Source organism: Fusarium verticillioides, chromosome 2 (genome assembly GCF_000149555.1).
Source record: "Fusarium verticillioides 7600 chromosome 2, whole genome shotgun sequence".
NCBI lineage: Eukaryota > Fungi > Ascomycota > Sordariomycetes > Hypocreales > Nectriaceae > Fusarium > Fusarium verticillioides.
This window is the reverse complement of record NC_031676.1, coordinates 3665884-3678784: the sequence shown is the minus strand read 5'-3', so window position 1 is coordinate 3678784 and position 12901 is coordinate 3665884. Positions and strand designations below refer to the sequence as shown.

General features: G+C 50.6%; 4 protein-coding genes across 5 annotated transcripts; 2 read left to right on the top strand and 2 right to left on the bottom strand.

Moving 5' to 3' along the window:
* Nucleotides 1–3663: 3663 nt before the first annotated feature.
* On the top strand, nucleotides 3664–7415 carry FVEG_03812 (hypothetical protein). Its single transcript, XM_018891468.1, has one exon. The coding sequence runs from the start codon at nucleotides 4211–4213 to the stop codon at nucleotides 6755–6757; it is 2547 nt and encodes an 848-aa protein (XP_018747980.1). The 5' UTR covers nucleotides 3664–4210; the 3' UTR covers nucleotides 6758–7415.
* On the bottom strand, nucleotides 6785–8258 carry FVEG_03813 (ubiquitin-conjugating enzyme E2). The gene is made up of 3 exons (XM_018891469.1): nucleotides 7868–8258; nucleotides 7580–7785; nucleotides 6785–7524 (listed from the first exon to the last, which is right to left on the bottom strand). Exons 1-3 carry the CDS (start codon nucleotides 8018–8020, stop codon nucleotides 7461–7463), a joined length of 423 nt encoding a protein of 140 aa, XP_018747981.1. The 5' UTR covers nucleotides 8021–8258; the 3' UTR covers nucleotides 6785–7460.
* A 119-nt stretch (nucleotides 8259–8377) lies between these two features.
* FVEG_03814 (cell division cycle 20-like protein 1, cofactor-APC complex) lies at nucleotides 8378–12723 on the top strand. 2 transcript variants are annotated; one of them, XM_018891470.1, is made up of 3 exons: nucleotides 8378–8969; nucleotides 9045–10321; nucleotides 10375–12723. In XM_018891470.1, exons 1-2 carry the CDS (start codon nucleotides 8536–8538, stop codon nucleotides 9817–9819), a joined length of 1209 nt encoding a protein of 402 aa, XP_018747982.1. In that variant the 5' UTR covers nucleotides 8378–8535; the 3' UTR covers nucleotides 9820–10321; nucleotides 10375–12723. The 2 variants fall into 2 exon arrangements, with proteins under 2 accessions (XP_018747982.1, XP_018747983.1); XM_018891471.1 differs by lacking the exon at nucleotides 10375–12723 and having other exon boundaries at nucleotides 9045–10348.
* On the bottom strand, nucleotides 10438–11536 carry FVEG_03815 (hypothetical protein; the record flags this gene model as incomplete). Its single annotated transcript, XM_018891472.1, has 1 exon — nucleotides 10438–11536. One exon carries the CDS (start codon nucleotides 11534–11536, stop codon nucleotides 10484–10486), a length of 1053 nt encoding a protein of 350 aa, XP_018747984.1. The 3' UTR covers nucleotides 10438–10483.
* Nucleotides 12724–12901: the final 178 nt, after the last annotated feature.

Here is a 12901-nt window from a genome sequence, read left to right as displayed (position 1 = left end):
CCTGCATGAGTCGCTAGCTGCGGGTTTACAGCATGGGGTGGCTGAAAGTGGCATTCTGGTGGACGAACTGTTGTCCACCATATCAGGTCTAGCTAAAAGAACGAAGGAAGGGCATCGTTTGTCCAAGGTAGTGAACGAACGAACGGACTGTGAATCTTGGTAGACGAACCACGAGGGAGCCTGGGATATAACACCCTGGCTCTGCCTTACCAGCATCATGACAGGCGACAGGCTAATTGATAACTGTTGCTATGCTGGGAGGCTGATGATTACGTTTGGTCATCAAATGAAGGGAGTATGAAGCTCATTGCATTGTGATAAATCGCAATGGACAAGACCGCCTCCACCGCTAGGGAAATTTCCGGTATGACGCCGGCAATGTTGTGAGAAGTCAGAAAAACGAGTCATGCTGTGCTGCAAGCCCAGGGGCAAAAAAGCTTGGGATACGAAGAATCTCACGATAGCTCAACTTTCAGTGGCAGAGAAGAGAAAAAGGGAGAAGCTCCTAGTCTGTAAGCTATCCGCCTCTGAAGGGAAAACCTGCGTCGTTGATTTAGCGCTGGTGTTGGTTGTGTTTCTAGCGGGCAATAAACCAGCCAAGATTCCAGTCTCTGATAGACAATGGAGTCTTGTTGGTCTTCTTTCTTTGAGGTTTGTTTGTCCACTGTTATTCGTTACATTGGATAACTAACTACCTTAGAGGCGTAGGTGCGTTACCCGACAAGATTCGGCTGATTGACACCAAGGATTGAGAAAATCCCTTGGCTCAGTTAAGCTAGGTCGCGTATAATTAATTGCTGGCGATTGATTATGCTCAACTTTGAGCTGAGCAGGACGAGGATTTTAATTAGTGACCTGTAGCCGCCATCTCCGCTGACGCGGAACCGAGAAGCATAGACCTAGATGAGGTAGTATCGTGCAACGAGATCTACAGTTGAAATATATTGCTATGGAGATTTCCAAAGGGATGATATAAATCAAAACAAACCCCATAGAGATGTTCTATCGTAAACGTGAAAAGGGAGGCTGTGAGGCTCCGGATGACATTCCCGTGCCGCACTATGTGAAGCACGGCGCGCCGATGCGTCTTTGTATTTCGGGAGCCGAACTCAAGGCGAACAAACATGTGGAAGCATGAACCAAGAGCTAGAACAGCTAAGCTAGCAACGATAGATATGGCAGCTATTTACTCTATGTAGAATGTGTTTGGAACATTCGTGAAACCAAACCGTCGAATGTGCACGGCCTGAATCATCTGATAAAGTTTAATATCCCAAGATTTGAAGATGGACATCATCTGGTGGTGAGATGGAACCCGAACGGATGGATTGACAATTACTCAATCACAATATCCTTACAGGCCCCAGCCGAGATTGACAGCTGCGTCGATCAGCCCCCTAAGAGGGAGATCTGGGGGACCTCGTGATAGCTGGGCCAAGCAAAGCCTCCATAACAAACAGGACAAGAGCACGCAAGCATCTCGTCAAGCAAATCCACCAGTCAGTGCCACGGACCTCGCTAGTGAATTCAATCACAACCCTTCCCTGTGTGCTCCGTCATAGGTACGGATAGGTAGTAGTCATAGTTAGTCATATGCATGCCATCCCTTCCATCGCTTCCGCTCCCACCACCAACCGAACGCTTCAGGTTGAACACACCAGGCACAGGGGGAGCTCGGAGCTCACAAGCCAAAAAAAAAAAACAAAAAACTAAAAAAACTTTACCATGGGATGGTCTTCGGCGTTGAGTTAAACATGTGAAGCAAGCTTCTGAACTCAATTGTCCCTGCAGAAAGTTAATTCGGCTTGTTCTTCCAGGCTTCCTCTTCTAGTTGATGAGAACCTCTGCAAGGATCTAATGTTAAACTAGGGGTGATGAACGACAAGAGGAAGGAGATCGTCGCCGGATCTGAAAAGAAGCAAAGCTGGACTGCCACGATTGGATTGGTTAGATCCCCTTGATTAACCAGTCTTGGTATGGGATGAGAGTTCTTGTGCTGCTTCTGGCTTCTTGTTCCTGGATCTGTTTTCCTTTTCTTCTCTTCTGGCTTCTTTGCTTCCTTTCCGCTATGCACCGCCACTTCATCATCAAGCTTCAATAACTCATGAACCTTGACCTTTGAACGGCCTGCGCTCAGACAGTGCGCTGCAGTAGCTGAATGAAGCAGGACTTGTCCGTCCAATAGAACAACACGAGCCCTGGTTATTACAGCGGACTTTAAGACATCTTCAGCGGCCTCAAAAGTCTTCAGCGCCCTGCTTGTTCAGCGTACGTACTGTAAGGGGGACCAGCCGGGAGCAGATCCTCTACTGCAGGGGTCCATTTCTTTTTTCCCTCCATGAGTCCCATTCTTCCCAGAAGCCAGGCCAGGACATGGCTAACTTACCATGGTCTGGATAGCGTGCCCGATGGACCCGCGCTGGCCTCACCCCGTCTCTGGAGGCTGGAGCTGGTTGTTCTCTCACGGGGGACCCCTGGATATGAAAGGGAGGGGAGCGTTTGGCTCACCACCGTCACCACCATTCGGCACAATCTAGCAGTCCAAACGGTAAATCCTTGTCCATTTTCTGTTTTGATGCAGAAGGGAGAAGATGAGATGAGATGAGATGAGTCGGTTGAGTCGAGTCGAGTTGAGTTACAGATGACAACGGCAGCACGAATTGCCGACGGTAATTGTAGCCAAGACTTACCACTCTGTGCCACTCTGTGGGTTGCAAATAACCAATTCAGGCCTTTACCGGGGAACTTGATTGGATGGGGTAGTTAAGGGGATCGGAAAGATCGAACAGCAATGGAAGGCTTCTCTGCAAGGCACAGATGGTGATAATAACATGGACCCTTACGGTATACGTGCGGCGCTATAGGGGACTCCGAGGCAAATTACCATTCGTAAATCGAGCCTCCAGCAGTTGAACTGACATCAGACTCTCAGCTCCATACAACACCGCTAGTCATTCTCTGGAAAGGCGTGCCCAATCTCGTGAGCCTTTGGGAGAAAAGCCATGACTCTCTTTTGACTTTTTGACTTTGTATTGAGAAAATGATGGCGGGGGTATTAGCCGGGTTTGGCTCTAGCTGGCCACTACTTGCAGGTGGTGTTTATGCTTTAGCTGACACACTGGACTTCTGTGAATGGGTGAATTGGACGGAGAAGGAGTACAGATTCGAGTGTGATTTGCAGTTTTGTTTGTACATACGTATTCGCGCCACCAGAAGCTGTAAGGATAGAATACGATAATACCTGACAAGCCATTCCCATTCTCTCTCTTTTGCTCTGATCTTTTTATTACGATTCTCTTGTGCCAAGTCAACCCCTGTTGTCGACGCACTCCTCAGTTCATGCTCTCTCTTCCACCTGACAAGACGGACAGTGGAGGCTCAATCAAAGTCGCTTAGATCTCTCTCATTTGCCCTCTCGCGTGCTGGTGGAGAGTCTTGCCAGGTTGTGATCACTCGCTCGGGCGGGATTTAAGCAGATTGCGACCGGGGATTGAATTGAAGAGAGACACGGAGCACAGAGACAGAGAAAGTCTCCAGGCTCTTCTTCTTGATCATCATCTCACACCCTCTCCCCTCTTAGCGCACGCCTCCTCAACTCTTACACCCCGGTAACTAACTAATACCCATGTCAAGCCAGATCCAAGTCTGCTGAACCCACCTGGACTTTCACCGTCCGTCCCTATTCATCTCGACATCTGCTTCTTATTCCTCTGATCCCCCTCCAACTCGTTTCCCCCTCCTATTATACTTGTTATTCAATATCGTTAACGGCCGTTCGTTCCATCTAGCGGGAATTCTTTGAGGGGAAGATTCGCAGTAAAGCGAGATTAATATCGCATGGCAGATCGAATATACTATAACGAATCCCTGGCTCGATATGGCACGCCAATAAGACTAGTCTGGAAAACACCAAAAGACGAGGCGACTTCTTAATTATTTTTTTAGCAGCGTCCCATCGGCAAATCGTCTGCGATCGACGACTAATATTTTCCGGGATTGCTATCTACCGCGATAATATTTAGAACCCGCGAGCCGCCTCCTTGGCAACAGATTATCAAACCTCCAGTGAACTCTCCAAACGACACCGCTCTTCTCCCACATGTTGGGCGAAAGGCAGTTGACCTTGCGCTGACGAGAGAATCCCCACGGGGGGATAATATTCAATCTGGCGACGGAAGTCAGGATATAACCGAGAGACGTCGCCGGAATCATGGGCAAGTTTGCGTTCCCAGGCCGCAAGAAGCAGCCTCCAAAGGTGACCGTCACCGCACCGCCCATGAGCAAAGCTCAAAAGATTCTTGGATCGACTGCTCTCAACATCGACGCTCCTCAGCAATGGGACAACTTCTCCAGCTCAAAAGTCAACCTGGCGGCACCTGGTGCTCCTGAGACATCTCAGACACAGCTGAGCCACAGCCACAGCCATGGCTCTCCTGTGAGACATGATCGTGGAATGCGGGAATGGGGAGATGAGTCTGAGATCGTACCGCGGCAATTCAGAGTCAACGGAGCGCCTACCGATGAGTACGACGAGGATATGTCTGACATGACTAGCATTCTCCGGAAACGACAGTCTTCTTCGACGCTTCATTCTTGGTATGACAAGACTAAGCAGCCCCTCGCCATATCACAGCAGACGTCAGCTTCAGCTATGGCGAAAGGACTACCGTCAAAAGCGGAAAGAATGCTGGATATGGAGAACTCCATCGCGGAGGCCAAGCTAAGGAAGAAGAAGCCTGCAAAACTGGATTTGTCTCATCTCATGGGGCGATCTCGAGGCAAGAAGACCGAGCCTCAATGGGAGGGTCCGATGCTGGGCCAAGTTGTTCGATCACCATCTATCCTGTCACCAACGAGCACGCCATCTCTACGGGGCAAGCTTTCAAGACGGCCTACGAAGGAGAGTCTAAGGTCAATGAACTCGGAAGAGGCCAATCGACCAAAGACAGGCGAGAGCAACAACCGCAGACAACACAACCACTTGAACGGGCTACCTAACCTCTACGAGCATTACGAGCAAATGTCTTTCCGCTCAATCGCCGACGATGAGTTGGATTTGCCGGATCTGGTAGAAAAAACCGTCAAGAAGTCTAAATCCAGAGACTTGCTTCAACTCAAACCCACTGTTTCTCACCAGAGCAAGCATGAGCATCGGCCCATACCACCGGCTCATGACGAGCAAATCATTTCACAATACGCTAAACGCAATTTACCTCAAACACCCCAAGCGATCCTGGCCAGCAAACCTGGTCAGTCTTCACCTACAGACTGCGCTGCTAGTGTTTCTAGTAGACACACCAGAACGTCTAAGGCTTCGAAGCGCACCAGTAGGAGTTTCCAAGAGTCGGATCTCCAGGAAAAGAGTGTTCTTTCGCTCTCTTCGGACTCCGAAGATGATGTTTACATTGAGTCGTCTTCAAAGGGCCCTGCATCGATCCCAGAGTATGCGACATCGGAAGCTGGATCTTCTATTGACTTCCGCCCAAGCACAGCACGAACTAGCTCAAGTGCCGATAACAGCTCAAAGCGACTCAGTAGATCGAGCAAGCGAACATCAAATTCCAACAATTACCTGACCATCCCCAATGGCCACCATCGAAATCCCGTCGTGGCTCCGCGAACCAGTTCCCTTTCTGGAAGCTCGACGAACACGATCCAGGAGGGCACTGCTGGGCAATCACCATCGCAAAGCTTGTCTAGCTCATCAGCAAACACATCGAATACATGGCAAAGCAAGCCAAGCTTCAACTCCCAAGAAGCAAAGGTTGTCGCCTTGTACCCCGACCAGGGACGTTCGGATTCTACTGATTCCGAGCAAGATAAGGAAGTCGATTCTGAGAACGATCCCGAACCAGAACTCGACTTCCTCCCTGCGATGAGATACGTTCCCCACGAATCTATCTCTCCCAACACCGATGCGCCCACGCCTCCTCTGAGTCCAAGCTCCGTCGACTTCTACATTCGCTCTGCGCACTCTTCTATCGATGGCAAGGGAAGCCATAACCGCTTCATGGCTGTTACACGCCAGGAAGAGATGCTTCTGGCCGCCCTCCGCCACAAGCGTCAGATCATGCGCGGTTCTATCCTCTCTGAGATGGAAGAGAACAGCCGAAACGAGAAGGCCAATCATAAGGGCCACCAGTCGAAGCCCTCAGAGGCCACCATCACCGAAGAGACCTTCGACCTCGACTTGGATTTCCCTGCTCCTCCCACCTTTAAAGATAAGACAACTGTTGCTGCTGATGGTACCACGGTTATCGACTTGAGTCACCAAAATTGGTCCAGCAAATCTGAAGCCACCACTTCTACTCAGCACTCTAATAAAAAGATTCATGAGCCTAAACCTCATAACAATGATCACCACCAGCGCGAGCGTATCCTTCTTTACATCGACAAGGGTCTTGCCGCGGAGCACTCCATCGATGATGCCGAGCCCAGCCCTGATCTGAGCGATTTCTACGACTACGAGTTCGAAGACGAATCTGAGGGCTCGGAGGTTGTCCCCGAGGTTGCCATGTACACCCAGCAGCGTCGCCACAGCGATCGAAAGGAGCGTCAGTCAGTTGTCAAGCGCCAAACGAGCCGATCGCGTCAACGAAGCCCTCAGCCTCACAGCGAGAACCTCGAGGTTGGCGTTCCCCGACCCGATAGCCCCATCTCCCCTGATGCTCTTTCGACCGTGGCTCCTCGAGTCAATAAGAAGATGGCTCGCCTGAGTGCTGTTGGACCCCCTGCGAAATGGGGGTTTGAGGACTAAACATCATACCATATCACACTTATCATCTGCGATTTACGATACATTTCACCGACGTTCACATTTCATTTATACATATTTTTAAAACAGCATCTGGGGATTGGAGTATTTTATTTCTTGGATACCTCGGTCACTTTGATGATCACGCACATCAAACATTTTCCTTTGTCGGCGATGATTACCTGCGATTTACTCGTTTATTTTCCCTGGAGTACTTCAGCTAAAGCGGCGTACTGGGGATATCTAAGGCCCCTTTGTCATGAAAGTGGAACGGAGAAATTTCCCTCAACGACTATGCCCCAACTCTCTCAGGATATCTCGAAACGTCTAGCCTTCTACCATCTCTACGAAAATCGACTTTGCTTTGAGTCATCGGGTCTGGGATTGGTCTTGAGGACAGGCGCAAGAGCGGGTAGCAAATTTTGTTCTTTGACGAACGTGACGAAAAGCCAATAGGAATTGAAGGATACTGGGACTGTAATGTGATGAAGACGGGAGGGAAGGGAGAGGCATTCTGCAGCTTTGTATATCATATTGTAGTTCGCGATTGTTATAATCGCATATATTCTCGAACAACAGCGGAGTATGGCCTGTTGGCTTCTTTCTGACTCCATCTTTAAAAGACTTTGTTGATCTTCATGTTCGATTCATTGATTTGTCGTTTGGGTTTTATTTTGACATAACGGCGTGTAGAGGTGTTCGTAACTTAGAAGTAGGTAGAGCCCTCAGGAGGCTGGGCGATCTTCTTATTCTGGGACGAGGCCATGTATCTGCGGGATGTTAACATACTGTCGCCTTTCTTGCTTCGACATGACGCTGGCTTACCGTCGCAGCTCTATGAGCACAGTCTCCATGGTGTTCTCGCGCTTCCACTGGGCGAGGCAGGGCAGTTGGTTAGGGTCGACGATACCGTTGGTGGGGTTGACACAGGGCAAGTTGACCTGGCTGATGAACTGGATCGAGGGAGGCTTGTCAGGGTACTCGGGACCGCAGTGCATCTTGACACTGTAGATACGGTTCTCGTGAACGGACTGAACCAGGATGGGTTAGCGATGATCTTCGCGAATCTATGGCAATCTCGATTGCTTCCATATACTAGAGCGGGGCACGTACATGAGGAGGTCCAAGAATTGTGCCGTTCCACTTGCTCATGAGAAGATCCTCGGGATCCTCAAGACCGTAACTGCATGCCTCAGCACCGAGGCCCTTCTCTCCCTTCTCGAGCTCCTCCAGTAGGCGAAAGTTGCGAGGAACCTTGGCAGACATTGTGTTCTATTACTCAAAGAGAACCTGGTTGGGTAGGGATTATTGTCGGTCGAATACTGCGGGAACCTCTGTATCGGAGGTAAAAAATCGTGGATGAGTAAGAAACGAGGTTCGCGATAGATGACGTTGGTGTAGTAGCGGTTGATATTGGGTGACTCTGGTTTGGTCTGGTTTGGTCTGGTCTGGCGGGATCCAGTCACAGTCGCGGGGCAAACAAGCAGAAAGGAAGGCGGTGAATTGTCTCGATAAGAGCAAGCAAGAGTTCCCCGCCAATACCTCTTTCGATATTGGAGGCACAGCCACAGAAAGCCGAGGTCAGCAGCTTCTCACTAGCCACTCGCGTCACATCGAGCTTGCCTGGTCGAGCGGGCAAACGTCGGAATAAGGTAGGTATCCAAAGGAAGCTCTGAGCTCACCCGACCACAGACAGATCTGAGAGTGTTTTTCCCACTGGCCCGGAGGAGAGGACGTCATTCTGGAATCGTGACCTTCAACAGACTCGAACTCTCTATATCATGGCCATGTCCCTTGCGCGGACTGCCCTCAGGGCGCCGCAATCGCGTCTCATTACGGCTGCCGCCGCCATCACAGCTCGATCTATCGCCGCGCACCGGTCCTTCAGCACCACCAACCATGCTCTACTCCCCTCCGGCTTCGGATCTCCCGTCCTGCCTTCATACTTCTCGAAGCCCCGGCTGCCGGCCAATACGGTAGTCCGGTTTGTGCCTCAGCAGACGGCTTGGATCGTTGAGCGCATGGGAAAGTTTAACCGTATTCTTGACCCCGGCCTGGCCATCCTCGTGCCTTTTATCGATCGAATTGCATACGTCAAAAGCCTCAAGGAAGTTGCCATTGAGATACCCAGCCAAAGCGCCATCACTGCGGACAACGTTACTCTAGAGCTTGACGGTGTTTTGTTCACCCGTGTCTTTGATGCGTACAAAGCAAGGTGAGTTATCCAACTGTAAAGAGCAATTGAGTTCGTGATGGACATGTGACTGACCCAAAACGTGTATTATAATAGCTATGGAGTTGAAGATGCCGAATATGCCATCTCTCAGCTTGCCCAGACGACCATGCGATCCGAGATTGGTCAATTGACCCTCGACCACGTCCTCAAGGAGCGTGCCGCCCTCAACACCAACATCACTGCTGCTATCAACGATGCTGCTGAAGCATGGGGTGTGACCTGCTTACGCTACGAGATTCGAGATATCCATGCTCCTGGCGCCGTTGTCGAGGCCATGCACCGACAGGTTACTGCCGAGCGTTCCAAGCGTGCCGAGATTCTTGAGTCCGAGGGTCAGCGACAAAGCGCCATCAACATCGCCGAAGGTAAGAAGCAGAGTGTCATTCTTGCTTCTGAGGCCTTGCGTGCCGAGCGAATCAACGAAGCCGATGGTGAAGCCGAAGCCATTCGTCTCAAGGCTACTGCCACTGCTCAAGGTATCGATGCTGTGTCTGAGAGTATCCTGAAGGGTGATGCTGGTGCCCAGGCTGCCGTCAGCCTGAGAGTTGCTGAGAAGTACGTCGATGCCTTTGGCAAGTTGGCTCGTGAGAGCACAGCTGTCGTTGTTCCCGGAAATGTTGGAGATATCAGCGGCATGATCGCCACTGGACTGAGTGTTTTCGGCAAGGTTGGCCAGGCCCAAGCACAAACGATGGCCAAGTCTCTTGTCGAGCCCAAGAAGGAAGGCTCGGAGACGGAGACTGATACACCCTCAGAGCTTGATGGCCAGACGAAGCCCGGCGTCAAGGAGACGGTGATCGAGAGCTTCAACCAGGCTGCCAAGCGATAGGGATAAAATACTAAAATAGCCTATGGCACATTACGGAACGAGATGAAAACCACCCTTATATCAACTCATACTCAACCACCACATGAACATTCCACACTACCATGATTACCGGCGTTCAGCGGATGTATTATAGGGATCTTTGGAGGATCCGAGACGGCCTTGCTCACAGAGCTAGGGGATAACGGAGAGAAACGTCGTCATGTAACATCAAATTTTCTTTTTTCAATTTAAGCGCATGGCAAAAGGAGGGAAAATCACGGCTCACCAGTCTACCCACTTCTTCAAGCATACAAATAGCCTGCTGTTGAAGTAGGGGGGCACAGAATCGAATTATTTTGACTTTTACTATGTATTCCCTTCCGGTAACCTGGCATTCCCTGTTGTCTCTGGGAGTTCCGGGTTGTGTCTGTTGTTTATGGAGTAGTGAAGTAATGAAGACGAGTATCACAAGGACGAAGCATGGCTTATTGATTGATTCAGGGGTATATTGATTCGAACTAAGGTATGTACCAAGAATATTTCCAAGCCCATGCCAACATCATTCATTATTTCCAGCTCCTAGATTGCTTCAAAGACTCAAGGCCATAATGCCAGTTCAGCTTGTCCATGTCGCCAAGGTAACCGTAACATCTTGACGACTATATCGAGTTACTCGAGTCACAACTTAGAGGAAAAGAGGAGCCATGGCAACGAGACCCATGAAGAAGCTAGGCACCAAGATAGAGCCACTGTTGCTTCCTCCATTGTCGCTGCTGCTGCTACTGCCGCTGTCTCCATCATCGCCGCCACCAGATCTGAGGCCGGTAGGTTCAGCAGCCGAAGAGAATGTAGAGAACTTGTTATCGTCGATCGTGGGGACAGGCTCGATCGAAGGGGCCGTGAATGAGGGGGAGTCGAAGGTAAGTGTTGGGGACTCTCGAGTGAAGCTGGACTTGTCATCGTCGTCGTCATCAGAGCCGCCACTTGAGCCACCACCGCTGCTACCTCCGCTTGAGCGATAGCCGCAAGTACCGTCGCTTCTACAGATTTGTCCAGAGAGACAGTATCCTGTGTCACAGCAGACCATTCCCTTGGGCATGCAGCCATCACCGCACTTCTCTTGGTAAGTCGCGCAGCTACCACCAGACGAGCCGCCAGACGAACCTCCTGAACTGCCACCAGAGCCAGAGCCAGAGCCATAGTTGCAAGTTCCACCGGAGCCGCAGGTCTGGCCACGGAGACAGTAGCCAGTATCACAGCAAACCATGCCCTTGGGCATGCAACCGTCACCACAGGTCTCCTGGAAGCTCAAGCATGAACCCCCAGAAGAACCACCGGAGGAACCACCAGAAGAGCCACCACTTCCGCCGCTGGTACACTCGCCCTTGGTGACACAGTACGCTCCGCAGAGCTCCTTACCCGGTGTGCAACCAGTTGGGGGGCCAGAGCATAGCTTTCCATCCTCGCAGCAGCCTTCAGCTTGACAATGATAGCCATCATCACAGTAGGCTCCTGTTCCCTTGTTGCAGCACTCAGCGCCTGCGTCCATGCAGCCGCTATCGCACGATGTCTTGCCAGCGGGACAAGAGCCAGCCATACTGAGGGTCTGAGGGCGAGGAGTGAAGCCAGAGAGAAGGGGAAGGCCCTTTGGGTGTGCTGCTTTAGAGTTGCTGAAGTGGACGGTATCAGCCGCGAAGGTCAAGCCCGCGAGGGCGAGGAGAAGAGTTGATCGCAGCATGTTTGAAAGACTGTACAAGAGGGTTTGATCCACCGAAAACGATTGGGTTAAGAGAATTCTGACGGGCGAAGCAGACAGGTCAAGCTGAACAGGAGGTTTTCTTTTCTTATAAGAGCACTGGTATTAACACGCTGCTACCTACTGGAACGGCTGAAAGCCAGCCGTCGAGTCACAGACCAGTTAGAATCAACTAGCTGGGTATTTTCATATGCTAATGCATCAAATGTACGCCACCAAATATCTCCAGGGTCAAAGGTGGAAGCTCCATCTTGACGATGGCTTCGTGCGGGTACCATATCCGTCTGTGCTAGAGGCACGACCCATCCACCAATACATACAAATTGCAGCAGATCGTCACAATACCTTGCTAAACTATAGGCAGCTGTGACTTCTCTGTAATGTGTCTACCACCATCTGTTACTAATACCAAGCTCCTATGCCTCTGAGTCGAAGATCTCCGTTGAGACGAGTTCCCATATCCAGTTACCGTGACATACCAAAACAGGGCATGAGTGCGAGTGTCAGACCGGCCCAACCACATTCCGAATGAGACTATGCTCAAATTCTGCCCGATCATCATGCACCGTCCATGAACCAAACAATTTAGCAGCGTTGCTCTCTACAAGTTGGTGGGGACTGGGGTTCAGCTGCTTGCGATCCCTGCATCGATCCTAGATAGCCTGCCCTGGCCCAAGAGATGAGCAGACGAGGAGGGAAGTCGGAAGATGATCTTTTTCACAAAGACTGGTCACAAGGCCATGAACCCAGGTCTAGTCTCGTACCTCGCATTTGGCCCATTACACAATTTGCATAGTTGGGCTGCAGTGTAACGCTGGCTGTTACTGCAAGGCTGGTTGCATGCAGTGGATGAGTTGTAGGTTGAGCCGACCAAACAGATGGAAAAAGGCTGAAGGTGAAACAGCCGCTGAACAAAGTTAAGATTAGGCTTCTGTCTTGTTTGCCCTGCCTGCAAGGCCGGGGGTTCCAAACTTACCGTCCAACGATATTGAGCCGTTGACGCACTAATGCTCTGCCCTATGAGACTCATCTCGTGTCGGCCGCTTGCACTAACTAACTAGACCAAATTAATGTTCCGTCCCATCCTATATCACCAGTGACATTCATCGATTCTAGTGCTGTCCCGAATTTAGATCACCGACAGAGTTCACCCTAGGCAGAAAGGGACGGAAGCTCAACGTGCAAGGCTGATTGATCCATCACACTCTCTGTTGGACATCGGTGAAGGCCTCAATCAGTGACAGGTGACTTATGTGAAAATTGCCGCAAAAATCGGAGCTTGTTCCCTGATACAGTGCCTTTAATTCTGCAGCTAAAATGTTCCACAAGGTCCAGATGTTTTGAGCA